This window comes from Oncorhynchus kisutch, unplaced genomic scaffold, assembly GCF_002021735.2.
Source record: "Oncorhynchus kisutch isolate 150728-3 unplaced genomic scaffold, Okis_V2 scaffold1167, whole genome shotgun sequence".
In the NCBI taxonomy this organism is placed as follows: Eukaryota; Metazoa; Chordata; class Actinopteri; order Salmoniformes; family Salmonidae; genus Oncorhynchus; species Oncorhynchus kisutch.
Genome location: NW_022263112.1, coordinates 25,001 through 43,548, shown reverse-complemented (window position 1 = coordinate 43,548; position 18,548 = coordinate 25,001). Strand labels below are relative to the sequence as shown.

The following is an 18,548-nucleotide window of genomic DNA, read 5'->3' as shown; positions in this document are numbered from 1 at the left end:
TAGATATAGATGTATGGTATGTTATGTTAGATATAGATGTATGGTATGTTATGTTAGATATAGGTGTATGGTATGTTATGTTGGATATAGATGTATGTTATGTTATGTTGGATATAGATGTATGTTATGTTATGTTATGTTAGATATAGATGTATGGTATGTATGTATGTTATGTTATGTTATGTTATGTTAGATATAGATGTATGGTATGTTATGTTAGATATAGATGTATGGTATGTTATGTTAGATATAGGTGTATGGTATGTTATGTTGGATATAGATGTATGGTATGTTATGTTGGATATAGATGTATGGTATGTTATGTTTATGTTAGATATAGATGTATGGTATGTTATGTTATGTTAGATATAGATGTATGTTATGTTATGTTATGTTAGATATAGATGTATGGTATGTTATGTTAGATATAGGTGTATGGTATGTTATGTTGGATATAGATGTATGGTATGTTATGTTGGATATAGATGTATGGTATGTTATGTTATGTTAGATATAGATGTATGGTATGTTATGTTATGTTAGATATAGATGTATGGTATGCTATGTTAGATATAGATGTATGGTATGTTATGTTGGATATAGATGTATGGTATGTTATGTTATGTTAGATATAGATGTATGGTATGTTATGTTATGTTATGTTATGTTAGATATAGATGTATGGTATGTTATGTTGGATATAGATGTATGGTATGCTATGTTAGATATAGATGTATGGTATGTTATGTTATGTTATGTTATGTTAGATATAGATGTATGGTATGTTATGTTGGATATAGATGTATGTTATGTTATGTTAGATATAGATGTATGGTATGTTATGTTATGTTAGATATAGATGTATGTTATGTTATGTTAGATATAGATGTATGGTATGTTATGTTGGATATAGATGTATGGTATGTTATGTTATGTTAGATATAGATGTATGTTATGTTATGTTAGATATAGATGTATGGTATGTTATGTTGGATATAGATGTATGTTATGTTAGATATAGATGTATGGTATGTTATGTTAGATATAGATGTATGGTATGTTATGTTATGTTAGATATAGATGTATGTAATGTTATGTTATGTTAGATATAGATGTATGTTATGTTATGTTAGATATAGATGTATGTTATGTTAGATATAGATGTATGGTATGTTATGTTGGATATAGATGTATGGTATGTTATGTTGGATATAGATGTATGTTATGTTATGTTAGATATAGATGTATGGTATGCTATGTTGGATATAGATGTATGGTATGCTATGTTAGATATAGATGTATGGTATGCTATGTTAGATATAGATGTATGGTATGTTATGTTAGATATAGCTGTATGGTATGTTATGTTAGATATAGATGTATGGTATGTTATGTTGGATATAGATGTATGGTATGTTATGTTAGATATAGATGTATGGTATGTTATGTTATGTTATGTTATGTTAGATATAGATGTATGTTATGTTAGATATAGATGTATGGTATGTTAGATATAGGTGTATGGTATGTTATGTTAGATATAGATGTATGGTATGTTATGTTAGATATAGATGTATGTTATGTTAGATATAGGTGTATGGTATGTTATGTTGGATATAGATGTATGGTATGCTATGTTAGATATAGATGTATGTTATGTTATGTTAGATATAGATGTATGGTATGCTATGTTGGATATAGATGTATGTTATGTTATGTTAGATATAGATGTATGGTATGCTATGTTGGATATAGATGTATGGTATGCTATGTTAGATATAGATGTATGGTATGTTATGTTAGATATAGATGTATGGTATGCTATGTTAGATATAGATGTATGGTATGTTATGTTATGTTATGTTATGTTAGATATAGATGTATGGTATGTTATGTTATGTTATGTTAGATATAGATGTATGGTATGTATGTTATGTTATGTTATGTAATATAGATGTATGGTATGTTATGTTAGATATAGATGTATGGTATGTTATGTTATGTTATGTTATGTTAGATATAGATGTATGGTATGTTATGTTATGTTATGTTAGATATAGATGTATGGTATGTTAGATATAGATGTATGGTATGTTATGTTAGATATAGATGTATGGTATGTTATGTTGGATATAGATGTATGTTATGTTATGTTAGATAAAGATGTATGTTATGTTAGATGAACATGTAATTAAGACAGACAAAGTTATCGCACCTTACTGTACCATATAGTGGGAAGAAGTGCATCATGGTACCATATTCTGTCCTCACCTGAGCACCTCGCCTGTTTGTTGCCATGATTACTGTATCCAGGTAGACAGAGGCAACTGTAGTTTCCTTCCTGGTTCTGACAGGACCCTCCCCCTCCACAGATACCAGCAGTTGCATTACACTCATCTATGTCTGAGAGAGAGAGAGAGAGAGAGAGAGGGGGGGGGGGGGGGGGGGGGGGAGAGGAGAGAGAGAGAGAGAGAGAGAGAGGGGGGGGGGGGGAGGGGGGGGGTGGGGGGGAGGGGGGGGTGGGGGGGAGGGGGGAGGGGGGGGAGAGAGAGAATGCAAAAGCATTGACATAAACACTTGAGGAGAGGAAGTGAGTCTGACATGTGGTAGTGGAGTAGGGGGTCTGAGGACACACACTTAGTGTGTTGTAGACATGTGGTAGGTGGAGTAGGGGGTCTGAGGACACACACTTAGTGTGTTGTAGACATGTGGTAGTGGAGTAGGGGTCTGAGGACCACACACTTAGTGTGTTGTAGACATGTGGTAGTGGAGTAGGGGTCTTAGTGTGTTGTAGACATGTGGTAGTGGAGTAGGGGTCTTAGTGTGTTGTAGACATGTGTAGTGGACTAGGGGTCTTAGTGTGTTGTAGACATGTGGTAGTGGGACTAGGGGTTCTGAGGTGTAAAATCTGTTGTGAATGTTTTGTAATGTTTTTAAAACTGCTTCAATGTTGCTGGACCCCAGGAAGAGTATCTGCTTGCCTTGGCTGGAACTAATGGGGATCCTTAATAAATACTAATACAACACACCACAACACTACACAATAGTACATCCAAGTTGTTGCCATGGGTAACCATGTTTAACATCAGATAACAACTAACTAAGATATAAATGAAGACTTGAGACAGAGAGGAAGTTGAGCTGGAGATTAAAACCCCCAGAAACCCACAGCACACCAGTGATGAAATGTTACCATGGTAACCATCATAGGCCGCATCCCAAATGACAACCTATTATATAGTGCTCTATGGGCCCTGGTCTAATGTAGTGCACTATACAGGGAATAGGGCCCTGGTCTAATGTAATGCACTATACAGGGAATAGGGCCCTGGTCTAATGTAGTGCACTATACAGGGAATAGGGCCCTGGTCTAATGTAGTGAACTATACAGGGAATATGTTGTCATTTGGGCCTCAACACTACAAAGAGGAAGCTGCCAGTGGAATAACGGTATCTACAGCAACAGAGGAAAGTCCCTACTGTAATATAAGCACCACACTCAGATCAGTTTACATAGTCCCTTACTGATCATCATTATCCAGGCTTACACAGTAAAACTGAACCTAGACCTGTCCTTATGAGGCGGTTTGCAGTGGCACAACTCTGTTTGAGGAAGTAACATGGGGATCAGTGAGTGTAGTGACCTCTCTAACAGTCTAGTTCAGGGGGTCAAACTCATTTTTCCAAGTGTGCCGCATTNGCCTGAAATGACAGCAACACTATATATGTCAGCTACTACAGAGCTGAAATGACGCAACACTATATATGTCAGCTACTACAGAGCTGAATGACTGCATAACTATATATGTCAGCTACTACAGAGCCTGAAATGACTGCAACACTATATATGTCAGCTACTACAGAGCCTGAAATGACTGCAACACTATATATGTCAGCTACTACAGAGCCTGAAATGACTGCAACACTATATATGTCAGCTACTACAGAGCCTGAAATGACTGCTACACTATATATGTCAGCTACTACAGAGCCTGAAATGACTGCAACACTATATATGTCAGCTACTACAGACCTGAAATGACTGCAACACTATATATGTCAGCTACTACAGAGCCTGAAATGACTGCAACACTATATATGTCAGCTACTACAGAGGCTGAAATGACTGAAACTATATATGTCAGCTACTACAGAGCCTGAAATGACTGCTACACTATATATGTCAGCTACTACAGAGCCTGAAATGACTGCTACACTATATATGTCAGCTACTACAGAGCCTGAAATGACTGCTACACTATATATGTCAGCTACTACAGGTCCTGAAAGACTGCTACACTATATATGTCAGCTACTACAGAGCCTGAAATGACTGCAAACACTATATATGTCAGCTACTACAGAGCCTGAAATGACTGCAACACTATATATGTCAGCTACTACAGAGCCTGAAATGACTGCAACACTATATATGTCAGCTACTACAGAGCCTGAAATGACTGCAACACTATATATGTCAGCTACTACAGAGCCTGAAATGACTGCAACACTATATATGTCAGCTACTACAGAGCCTGAAATGACTGCTACACTATATATGTCAGCTACTACAGAGCCTGAAATGACAGCAACACTATATATGTCAGCTACTACAGAGCCTGAAATGACTGCAACACTATATATGTCAGCTACTACAGAGCCTGAAATGACTGCTACACTATATATGTCAGCTACTACAGAGCCTGAAATGACTGCAACACTATATATGTCAGCTACTACAGAGCCTGAAATGACTGCTACACTATATATGTCAGCTACTACAGAGCCTGAAATGACTGCAACACTATATATGTCAGCTACTACAGAGCCTGAAATGACTGCAACACTATGTATGTCAGCTACTACAGAGCCTGAAATGACTGCTACACTATATATGTCAGCTACTACAGAGCCTGAAATGACTGCAACACTATATATGTCAGCTACTACAGAGCCTGAAATGACAGCAACACTATATATGTCAGCTACTACAGAGCCTGAAATGACTGCAACATATATATGTCAGCTACTACAGAGCCTGAAATGACTGCAACACTATATATGTCAGCTACTACAGAGCCTGAAATGACTGCAAACACTATATATGTCAGCTACTACAGAGCCTGAAATGACTGCAACACTATATATGTCAGCTACTACAGAGGCTTGAAATGACTGCAACACTATATATGTCAGCTACTACAGAGCCTGAAATGACTGCTACACTATATATGTCAGCTACTACAGAGCCTGAAAGGACTGCAACACTATATATGTCAGCTACTACAGAGCCTGAAATGACTGCAACACTATATATGTCAGCTACTACAGAGCCTGAAATGACTGCTACACTATATATGTCAGCTACTACAGAGCCTGAATGACTGCAACACTATATATGTCAGCTACTACAGAGCCTGAAATGACTGCTACCACTATATATGTCAGCTACTACAGAGCCTGAAATGACTGCAACACTATATATGTCAGCTACTACAGAGCCTGAAATGACTGCTACACTATATATGTCAGCTACTACAGAGCCTGAAATGACTGCAACACTATATATGTCAGCTACTACAGAGCCTGAAATGACTGCAACACTATATATGTCAGCTACTACAGAGCCTGAAATGACTGCAACACTATATATGTCAGCTACTACAGAGGCTGAAATGACTGCAACACTATATATGTCAGCTACTACAGAGCCTGAAATGACTGCTACACTATATATGTCAGCTACTACAGAGCCTGAAATGACTGCTACACTATATATGTCAGCTACTACAGAGCCTGAAATGACTGCTACACTATATATGTCAGCTACTACAGGTCCTGAAATGACTGCTACACTATATATGTCAGCTACTACAGAGCCTGAAATGACTGCAACACTATATATGTCAGCTACTACAGAGCCTGAAATGACTGCAACACTATATATGTCAGCTACTACAGAGCCTGAAATGACTGCAACACTATATATGTCAGCTACTACAGAGCCTGAAATGACTGCAACACTATATATGTCAGCTACTACAGAGCCTGAAATGACTTGCAACACTATATATGTCAGCTACTACAGAGCCTGAAATGACTGCTACACTATATATGTCAGCTTACTACAGAGCCTGAAATGACAGCAACACTATATATGTCAGCTACTACAGAGCCTGAAATGACTGCAACACTATATATGTCAGCTACTAAGAGCCTGAAATGACTGCTACACTATATATGTCAGCTACTACAGAGCCTGAAATGACTGCAACACTATATATGTCAGCTACTACAGAGCCTGAAATGACTGCTACACTATATATGTCAGCTACTACAGAGCCTGAATGACTGCAACACTATATATGTCAGCTACTACAGAGCCTGAAATGACTGCAACACCTATGTATGTCAGCTACTACAGAGCCTTGAAATGACTGCTACACTATATATGTCGCTACTACAGAGCCTGAAATGACTGCAACACTATATATGTCAGCTACTACAGAGCCTGAAATGACAGCAACACTATATATGTCAGCTACTACAGAGCCTGAAATGACTGCAAACCACTTAGTATGTCAGCTACTACAGAGCCTGAAATGACTGCCAACACTATATATGTCAGCTACTACAGAGCCTGAAATGGACTGCAACACTATATATGTCAGCTACTACAGAGCCTGAAATGACTGCTGCAACCACTATATATGTCAGCTTACTACAGAGGCTGAAAATGACTGGCAACACTATATATGTCAGCTACTACAGAGCCTGAAATGACTGCTACAACTATATATGTCAGCTACTACAGAGCCTGAAATGACTGCATACACTATATATGTCAGCTACTACAGAGCCTGAAATGACTGCTACACTATATATGTCAGCTACTACAGGTCCTGAAATGACTGCTACACATATATGTCAGCTACTACGAGCCTTGAAATGACTGCAACACTATATATGTCAGCTACTACAGAGCCTGAAATGACTGCAACACTATATATGTCAGCTACTACAGAGCCTGAAATGACTGCAACACTATATATGTCAGCTACTACAGAGCCTGAAATGACTGCAACACTATATATGTCAGCTACTACAGAGCCTGAAATGACTGCTACACTATATATGTCAGCTACTACAGAGCCTGAAATGACAGCAACACTATATATGTCAGCTACTACAGAGCCTTGAAATGACTGCAAACACTATATATGTCAGCTACTACAGAGCCTGAAATGACTGCTACACTATATATGTCAGCTACTACAGAGCCTGAAATGACTGCAAACACTATATATGTCAGCTACTACAGAGCCTGAAATGACTGCAACACTATATATGTCAGCTACTACAGAGCCTGAATGACTGCAACACTATATATGTCAGCTACTACAGAGCCTGAAATGACTGCAACACTATATATGTCAGCTACTACAGAGCCTGAAATGACTGCTACACTATATATGTCAGCTACTACAGAGCTGAAATGACTGCAACACTATATATGTCAGCTACTACAGAGCCTGAAATGACTGCTACACTATATATGTCAGCTACTACAGAGCCTGAAATGACTGCAACACTATATATGTCAGCTACTACAGAGCCTGAAATGACTGCAACACTATATATGTCAGCTACTACAGAGCCTGAAATGACTGCTACACTATATATGTCAGCTACTACAGAGCCTGAAATGACTGCAACACTATTTATGTCAGCTACTACAGAGCCTGAAATGACTGCAACACTATATATGTCAGCTACTACAGAGCCTGAAATGACAGCAACACTATATATGTCAGCTACTACAGAGCCTGAAATGACTGCTACACTATATATGTCAGCTACTACAGAGCCTGAAATGACTGCAACACTATATATGTCAGCTACTACAGAGCCTGAAATGACTGCAACACTATATATGTCAGCTACTACAGAGCCTGAAATGACAGCAACACTATATATGTCAGCTACTACAGAGCCTGAAATGACTGCTACACTATATATGTCAGCTACTACAGAGCCTGAAATGACTGCAACACTATATATGTCAGCTACTACAGAGCCTGAAATGACAGCAACATATATATGTCAGCTACTACAGAGCCTGAATGACTGCAACACTATATATGTCAGCTACTACAGAGCCTGAAATGACAGCAACACTATATATGTCAGCTACTACAGAGCCTGAAATGACTGCTACACTATATATGTCAGCTACTACAGAGCCTGAAATGACTGCTACACTATATATGTCAGCTACTACAGAGCCTGAAATGACTGCAACACTATATATGTCAGCTACTACAGAGCCTGAAATGACTGCAACACTATATATGTCAGCTACTACAGAGCCTGAAATGACTGCAACACTATATATGTCAGCTACTACAGAGCCTGAAATGACAGCAACACTATATATGTCAGCTACTACAGAGCCTGAAATGACAGCAACACTATATATGTCAGCTACTACAGAGCCTGAAATGACACAACACTATATATGTCAGCTACTACAGAGCCTGAAATGACTGCAACACTATATATGTCAGCTACTACAGAGCCTGAAATGACAGCAACACTATATATGTCAGTACTACAGAGCCTGAAATGACTGCTACACTATATATGTCAGCTACTACAGAGCCTGAAATGACTGCTACACTATATATGTCAGCTACTACAGAGCCTGAAATGACTGCAACACTATATATGTCAGCTACTACAGAGCCTGAAATGACTGCAACACTATATATGTCAGCTACTACAGAGCCTGAAATGACTGCAACACTATATATGTCAGCTACTACAGAGCCTGAAATGACTGCTACACTATATATGTCAGCTACTACAGAGCCTGAAATGACTTGCAACACTATATATGTCAGCTACTACAGAGCCTGAAATGACAGCAACACTATATATGTCAGCTACTACAGAGCCTGAAATGACTGCAACACTATATATGTCAGCTACTACAGAGCCTGAAATGACAGCAACACTATATATGTCAGCTACTACAGAGCCTGAAATGACTGCTACACTATATATGTCAGCTACTACAGAGCCTGAAATGACTGCAACACTATATATGTCAGCTACTACAGAGCCTGAAATGACTGCAACACTATATATGTCAGCTACTACAGAGCCTGAAATGACTGCTACACTATATATGTCAGCTACTACAGAGCCTGAAATGACTGCAACACTATATATGTCAGCTACTACAGAGCCTGAAATGACTGCAACACTATATATGTCAGCTACTACAGAGCCTGAAATGACTGCTACACTATATATGTCAGCTACTACAGAGCCTGAAATGACTGCAACACTATATATGTCAGCTACTACAGAGCCTGAAATGACTGCAACACTATATATGTCAGCTACTACAGAGCCTGAAATGACTGCTACACTATATATGTCAGCTACTACAGAGCCTGAAATGACTGCAACACTATTTATGTCAGCTACTACAGAGCCTGAAATGACTGCAACACTATATATGTCAGCTACTACAGAGCCTGAAATGACAGCAACACTATATATGTCAGCTACTACAGAGCCTGAAATGACTGCTACACTATATATGTCAGCTACTACAGAGCCTGAAATGACTGCAACACTATATATGTCAGCTACTACAGAGCCTGAAATGACTGCAACACTATATATGTCAGCTACTACAGAGCCTGAAATGACAGCAACACTATATATGTCAGCTACTACAGAGCCTGAAATGACTGCTACACTATATATGTCAGCTACTACAGAGCCTGAAATGACTGCAACACTATATATGTCAGCTACTACAGAGCCTGAAATGACTGCAACACTATATATGTCAGCTTACTACAGAGCCTGAAATGACTGCAACACTATATATGTCAGCTACTACAGAGCCTGAAATGACTGCAACACTATATATGTCAGCTACTACAGAGCCTGAAATGACTGCAACACTATATATGTCAGCTACTACAGAGCCTGAAATGACAGCAACACTATATATGTCAGCTACTACAGAGCCTGAAATGACAGCAACACTATATATGTCAGCTACTACAGAGCCTGAAATGACACAACACTATATATGTCAGCTACTACAGAGCCTGAAATGACTGCAACACTATATATGTCAGCTACTACAGAGCCTGAAATGACAGCAACACTATATATGTCAGCTACTACAGAGCCTGAAATGACTGCTACACTATATATGTCAGCTACTACAGAGCCTGAAATGACTGCTACACTATATATGTCAGCTACTACAGAGCCTGAAATGACTGCAACACTATATATGTCAGCTACTACAGAGCCTGAAATGACTGCAACACTATATATGTCAGCTACTACAGAGCCTGAAATGACTGCAACACTATATATGTCAGCTACTACAGAGCCTGAAATGACTGCTACACTATATATGTCAGCTACTACAGAGCCTGAAATGACTGCAACACTATATATGTCAGCTACTACAGAGCCTGAAATGACAGCAACACTATATATGTCAGCTACTACAGAGCCTGAAATGACTGCAAACACTATATATGTCAGCTACTACAGAGCCTGAAATGACAGCAACACTATATATGTCAGCTACTACAGAGCCTGAAATGACTGCTACACTATATATGTCAGCTACTACAGAGCCTGAAATGACTGCAACACTATATATGTCAGCTACTACAGAGCCTGAAATGACTGCAACACTATATATGTCAGCTACTACAGAGCCTGAAATGACTGCTACACTATATATGTCAGCTACTACAGAGCCTGAAATGACTGCAACACTATATATGTCAGCTACTACAGAGCCTGAAATGACTGCAACACTATATATGTCAGCTACTACAGAGCCTGAAATGACTGCAACACTTAACAAAGAGCTGCAGTTACTTTCAAAATGGGAGGAAAGGAATCATTTAGTCCTAAATATTTCAAACACTAAAAGCATTATATTTGGGACAAATCATTCACCAAACCCTAAACTTCAAATAAATCTTCAAATGCATAATGTTGAAATTATGCAAGTGAAGGTGACCAAACTGCATGGAGTAACCCTGGATCGTAAACTGTCATGGTCAAAACATATTGATACAACAGCAGCTAAGATGGGGAGAGGTCTGTCCATAATAAAGTGTTGCTCTACCTTCTTAACAACACTGTCAATAAGGTAGGTCCTACAGGCCCTAGTTTCTACCTTCTTAACAACACTGTCAATAAGGTAGGTCCTACAGGCCCTAGTTTCTACCTTCTTAACAACACTGTCAATAAGGTAGGTCCTACAGGCCCTAGTTTCTACCTTCTTAACAACACTGTCAATAAGGTAGGTCCTACAGGCCCTAGTTTCTACCTTCTTAACATCACTGTAAACAAGGCAGGTCCTACAGGCCCTAGTTTCTACCTTCTTAACAGCACTATCAACAATGCAGGTCCTACAGGCCCTAGTTTCTACCTTCTTAACAGCACTATCAACAAGGCAGGTCTTACAGGCCCTAGTTTCTACCTTCTTAACAGCACTGTCAACAAGGCAGGTCCTACAGGCCCTAGTTTCTACCTTCTTAACAGCACTATCAACAAGGCAGGTCTTACAGGCCCTAGTTTCTACCTTCTTAACAGCACTGTCAACAAGGCAGGTCCTACAGGCCCTAGTTTCTACCTTCTTAACAACACTGTCAACAAGGCAGGTCCTACAGGCCCTAGTTTCTACCTTCTTAACAACACTGTCAATAAGGCAGGTCCTACAGGCCCTAATTTTGACGCAGCTTGACTACTGTTCAGTCGTGTGGTCAGGTGCCACAAAGAGGGACTTACTGTAGGAAAAGTGCAATTGGCTGAGAACAGGGCAGCATGGCTGGCCTTCTGTTGTACACAGAGAGCGAACACTAATAATATGTGCGTCAAACTTTCCTGTCTCTAAGTGAAGGAGAGATCGACTTCCTCATTACTTGTATTGATGAGATGACTGGACATGTTGAAAGGACCAAGCTGTCTGTTTGAACTACTGGCACAAAACTCAGACAGCCATACATACCCCATAAGACATGCCACCAGAGGTCTCTTCACAGTCCCCAAGTCCAGAACAGACTATGGGAGGTGCACAGTACCACATAGAGCCATGACTACATGGAACTCTATTCCACAGTACTACATAGAGCCATGACTACATGGAACTCTATTCCACAGTACCACATAGAGCCATGACTACATGGAACTCTATTCCACATCAAGTTCCTGATGTAAGCAGTCAAATTTGATTTTAAAAACAGATAAAATTACACCTTATGGAACAGCAGGGACTGTGAAGCAACACAAACATACACACAGACACGCATACACACACAATAACGTACACACTATACACACACGTACACATTAATTTTGTGTTATAGACATGTGGTAGTGGAGTAGGGGTCTGAGGACACACACCTAGTGTGTTGTAGACATGTGGTAGTGGAGTAGGGGTCTGAGGGCACACACCTAGTGTGTTGTAGACATGTGGTAGTGGAGTAGGGGTCTGAGGGCACACCCTTAGTGTGTTGTAGACATGTGGTAGTGGAGTAGGGGTCTGAGGGCACACACCTAGTGTGTTGTAGACATGTGGTAGTGGAGTAGGGGTCTGAGGGCACACACCTAGTGTGTTGTAGACATGTGGTAGTGGAGTAGGGGTCTGAGGGCACACCCTTAGTGTGTTGTAGACATGTGGTAGTGGAGTAGGGGTCTGAGGGCACACACCTAGTGTGTTGTAGACATGTGGTAGTGGAGTAGGGGTCTGAGGGCACACCCTTAGTGTGTTGTAGACATGTGGTAGTGAAGTAGGGGTCTGAGGGCACACACCTAGTGTGTTGTAGACATGTGGTAGTGGAGTAGGGGTCTGAGGGCACACACCTAGTGTGTTGTAGACATGTGGTAGGGGAGTAGGGGTCTGAGGGCACACCCTTAGTGTGTTTTGGACATGTGGTAGTGGAGTAGGGGTCTGAGGGCACACACCTAGTGTGTTGTAGACATGTGGTAGTGGGAGTAGGGGTCTGAGGGCACACCCTTAGTGTGTTGTAGACATGTGGTAGTGGAGTAGGGGTCTGAGGGCACACACCTAGTGTGTTGTAGACATGTGGTAGTGGAGTAGGGGTCTGAGGGCACACCCTTAGTGTGTTGTAGACATGTGGTAGTGGAGTAGGGGTCTGAGGGCACACACCTAGTGTGTTGTAGACATGTGGTAGTGGAGTAGGGGTCTGAGGGCACACCCTTAGTGTGTTGTAGACATGTGGTAGTGAAGTAGGGGTCTGAGGGCACACACCTAGTGTGTTGTAGACATGTGGTAGTGGAGTAGGGGTCTGAGGGCACACACCTAGTGTGTTGTAGACATGTGGTAGTGGAGTAGGGGTCTGAGGGCACACCCTTAGTGTGTTGTAGACATGTGGTAGTGGACTAGGGGTCTGAGGACACACACCTAGTGTGTTGTAGACATGTGGTAGTGGAGTAGGGGTCTGAGGGCACACCCTTAGTGTGTTGTAGACATGTGGTAGTGGAGTAGGGGTCTGAGGGCACACACCTAGTGTGTTGTAGACATGTGGTAGTGGAGTAGGGGTCTGAGGACACACCCTTAGTGTGTTGTAGACATGTGGTAGTGGAGTAGGGGTCTGAGGACACACACTTAGTGTGTTGTAGACATGTGGTAGTGGAGTAGGGGTCTGAGGACACACACTTAGTGTGTTGTAGACATGTGGTAGTGGAGTAGGGGTCTGAGGACACACACTTAGTGTGTTGTAGACATGTGGTAGTGGAGTAGGGGTCTAAGGACACACACTTAGTGTGTTGTAGACATGTGGTAGTGGAGTAGGGGTCTGAGGACACACACTTAGTGTGTTGTAGACATGTGGTAGTGGAGTAGGGGTCTGAGGACACACACTTAGTGTGTTGTAGACATGTGGTAGTGGAGCAGGGGTCTGAGGACACACACTTAGTGTGTTGTAGACATGTGGTAGTGGAGTAGGGGTCTGAGGACACACACTTAGTGTGTTGTAGACATGTGGTAGTGGACTAGGGGTCTTAGTGTGTTGTAGACATGTGGTAGTGGACTATGGGTCTTAGTGTGTTGTAGACATGTGGTAGTGGAGTAGGGGTCTGAGGACACACACTTAGTGTGTTGTAGACATGTGGTAGTGGAGTAGGGGTCTGAGGACACACACTTAGTGTGTTGTAGACATGTGGTAGTGGAGTAGGGGTCTGAGGACACACACTTAGTGTGTTGTAGACATGTGGTAGTGGAGTAGGGGTCTGAGGACACACACTTAGTGTGTTGTAGACATGTGGTAGTGGACTAGGGGTCTTAGTGTGTTGTAGACATGTGGTGGTGGACTAGGGGTCTTAGTGTGTTGTAGACATGTGGTAGTGGAGTAGGGGTCTGAGGACACACACTTAGTGTGTTGTAGACATGTGGTAGTGGAGTAGGGGTCTGAGGACACACACTTAGTGTGTTGTAGACATGTGGTAGTGGAGTAGGGGTCTGAGGACACACACTTAGTGTGTTGTAGACATGTGGTAGTGGACTAGGGGTCTTAGTGTGTTGTAGACATGTGGTAGTGGACTAGGGGTCTTAGTGTGTTGTAGACATGTGGTAGTGGACTAGGGGTCTTAGTGTGTTGTAGACATGTGGTAGTGGACTAGGGGTCTTAGTGTGTTGTAGACATGTGGTAGTGGAGTAGGGGTCTGAGGACACACACTTAGTGTGTTGTAGACATGTGGTAGTGGAGTAGGGGTCTGAGGACACACACTTACTGTGTTGTAGACATGTGGTAGTGGACTAGGGGTCTTAGTGTGTTGTAGACATGTGGTAGTGGACTAGGGGTCTTAGTGTGTTGTAGACATGTGGTAGTGGACTAGGGGTCTTAGTGTGTTGTAGACATGTGGTAGTGGACTAGGGGTCTTAGTGTGTTGTAGACATGTGGTAGTGAAGTAGGGGTCTGAGGGCACACACCTAGTGTGTTGTAGACATGTGGTAGTGGAGTAGGGGTCTGAGGACACACCCTTAGTGTGTTGTAGACATGTGGTAGTGGAGTAGGGGTCTGAGGACACACACTTAGTGTGTTGTAGACATGTGGTAGTGGAGTAGGGGTCTGAGGACACACACTTAGTGTGTTGTAGACATGTGGTAGTGGAGTAGGGGTCTGAGGACACACACTTAGTGTGTTGTAGACATGTGGTAGTGGAGTAGGGGTCTGAGGACACACACTTAGTGTGTTGTAGACATGTGGTAGTGGAGTAGGGGTCTGAGGACACACACTTAGTGTGTTGTAGACATGTGGTAGTGGAGTAGGGGTCTGAGGACACACACTTAGTGTGTTGTAGACATGTGGTAGTGGAGCAGGGGTCTGAGGACACACACTTAGTGTGTTGTAGACATGTGGTAGTGGAGTAGGGGTCTGAGGACACACACTTAGTGTGTTGTAGACATGTGGTAGTGGAGTAGGGGTCTGAGGACACACACTTAGTGTGTTGTAGACATGTGGTAGTGGAGTAGGGGTCTGAGGACACACACTTAGTGTGTTGTAGACATGTGGTAGTGGAGTAGGGGTCTGAGGACACACACTTAGTGTGTTGTAGACATGTGGTAGTGGAGTAGGGGTCTGAGGGCACACACCTAGTGTGTTGTAGACATGTGGTAGTGGAGTAGGGGTCTGAGGACACACACTTAGTGTGTTGTAGACATGTGGTAGTGGAGTAGGGGTCTGAGGACACACACTTAGTGTGTTGTAGACATGTGGTAGTGGAGTAGGGGTCTGAGGACACACACTTAGTGTGTTGTAGACATGTGGTAGTGGAGTAGGGGTCTGAGGACACACACTTAGTGTGTTGTAGACATGTGGTAGTGGAGTAGGGGTCTGAGGACACACACTTAGTGTGTTGTAGACATGTGGTAGTGGAGTAGGGGTCTGAGGACACACACTTAGTGTGTTGTAGACATGTGGTAGTGGAGTAGGGGTCTGAGGACACACACTTAGTGTGTTGTAGACATGTGGTAGTGGAGCAGGGGTCTGAGGACACACACTTAGTGTGTTGTAGACATGTGGTAGTGGAGTAGGGGTCTGAGGACACACGCTTAGTGTGTTGTAGACATGTGGTAGTGGAGTAGGGGTCTGAGGACACACACTTAGTGTGTTGTAGACATGTGGTAGTGGAGTAGGGGTCTGAGGACACACACTTAGTGTGTTTAATTATAAAATTATGAAAAATATGAATAAACATTCCACCCATGAGGCCACTAAGTCATTTCACTACTCTCTCCTTCCTTCTGAAGTGTACACTACTTTAAAACTAAAAGCATTGGATTGGTGGAGGCATGCTAGTGTGAGTTCAGTGAAGGAAAGTGAACAAGTGCACACTTCACGAGAAAGGAGACATTATTGGGATGCACCCAGGGGGTCACAGTTCATACTGGTTTAGGGTACGGGGCCACATTCAAACCGGTTTAGGGTACGGGGTCACGTTCCAGTCCGACTACAATGCAGTCGTTGCATTGCTTCAACCAATGGCTGTGTGCTACGTCATCAACTGTGCTATATCATATGATGTGTTTGGCTGATGGTCGAGTTCCTGTCTGACTAGATGGGCAGGTGTTGTATTGTATCACCCAATGGCTGCGTTCCACCTCACTGACAGCTCAGTAGGGCATCAGATCGCTGCTGTATCATTTGATGGGTACAACTGTGAGTTCTGGTAAACATTTGGAGTGGAACGCAAACACATTAAAGGGGTCAAGGGCTAGAGTACCATTGCCATGGTTACTGAGCCCTGACGGACAAGTGCAGGTGTATCGGCCAGGTGTGTTTGTGCACATGCCCAGAGCGCCACACACCGGGGGAACCCACACACACTCATCCTCATCTGTAGTGGACACACACACACACACACACACACACACACACACACACACACACACACACACACACACTCACAGTTATGAATTTTATGAATAATGACTAAATGATGTATACATTTAACATAGAACTATAACTAACAGAATTCTACCCTGTCTCTGTATAATGATAAATGATGTTTGTCCCTAAGAAAGAGGGACTGTTAGCAGGCCAGGAACTGTGGCAGACAACTTGTGACCACTGTGGGAAGGAAGTCTCCCCACCCAGGGAGGGGAGAAACCTTGGGCTTGTAGTAGATTGTATAACAGGTGGCAGGCAATGTGTGAGTAGGAGAAGACTTGTGAACTATATTGTCATTGTCTTAGAGGAGGAGGGACAGTTATGACGAGATGAGAGGTATGTAAACCAATGTACATGTACGGATGGGCAGAGCTCTCATGAATAAACATTCTATATATATATATATATATATATATATATATGTGCTATTGTAGACTGGCGTCCGTCTGTTTCATTTCAACAAGAACCAACTTACAAGTTCATGGTAACAGACCGAGTAGTTGAATTGAAGTTCAGTTTATGAACATTGAGAACATAATTCTCTTCACACACACACACGCACACGCACACAAACACACACACACACACACACACACACACACACACACACACACACACACACACACACACACACACACACACACACACACACACACACATTAACACACATTCACACACACAAGCTAAGCTGAGACCCTCACATCACACACACAAACAGGGTCTCAATTACAAGCCCGGTGCGGTACATTCCAGCTCCTCATATCGGCCGGGCTAGAGTGGGCATCGAGCCAGGTGCCATGAAGCCGGCTCTACGCATCTGGTCTCTAGTGCGTCTCCTCGGGTCGGCGTACATGGCACCAGCCTTACGCATGGTGTCCCCGGTTGCCAGAGTCTCCCGTCTGTCCTGAGCCGCCAGAGTCTCCCGTCTGTCCTGAGCCGCCAGAGTCTCCCGTCTGTCCTGAGCCGGCAGAGTCTCCAGTCTGTCCTGAGCCGCCAGAGTCTCCCGTTTGTCCTGAGCCGTCAGAGTCTCCCGTCTGTCCTGACCCGCCAGAGCCGCCAGTCTGTCCTGACCCGCCAGAGCCGTCAGTCTGTCCTGAGCCGCCAGAGCCGCCAGTCTGTCCTGAGCCGCCAGAGCCGCCAGTCAGCCAGGAGCCACCAGAGCCGCCGGTCAGCCAGGAGCCGCCAGAGCCGCCAGGAGCTTCCAGAGCCGCCGGTCAGCCAGGAGCCGCCAGAGCTGCCGGTCAGCCAGGAGCCACTAGAGGCGCCATTCAGCCAGGAGCCGCCAGAGCCATCTGCCAGCCTGGAGCCTCCAGAGCCGTCAGCCAGCCAGGAGCTGCCACAGCCGTCAGCCAGCCAGGAGCTGCCAGAGCCGTCAGTCAGTCTGGAGCTGCCGGAGCTGTCCTTCACTCCGGAGCTGCCCGAGCCGTCCTTCACTCCGGAGCTGCCGGAGTCTCCCGCCTGTCCGGCACTGCCGGAATCTCCCGTCCATTCTGGACCCATGGCTAGGGTCCCCAGTCGGAGGTCGGCGGCGATGGTTGTAAGAGGCCACGGGGGCGATTGAGGAGGCGGACAAAAACT

General features: G+C 43.1%; 1 protein-coding gene across 2 annotated transcripts in view; it reads right to left on the bottom strand.

The window, feature by feature from the left end:
• Positions 1-2,119: 2,119 nt before the first annotated feature.
• LOC116365074 (adhesion G protein-coupled receptor E1) overlaps positions 2,120-18,548 on the bottom strand; it is a 20,618-nt gene continuing 4,189 nt past the window's right edge. Inside the window, exon 4 of one of the 2 annotated variants that reach the window (XM_031817844.1) lies at positions 2,120-2,403. In XM_031817844.1, the coding sequence (XP_031673704.1) occupies positions 2,207-2,403 (197 nt within the window). In that variant the 3' untranslated portion in view covers positions 2,120-2,206. Of the gene's footprint in view, positions 2,404-18,113; positions 18,547-18,548 lie in introns of those variants that run through there. The other variant, XM_031817845.1, reaches the window with a different exon arrangement.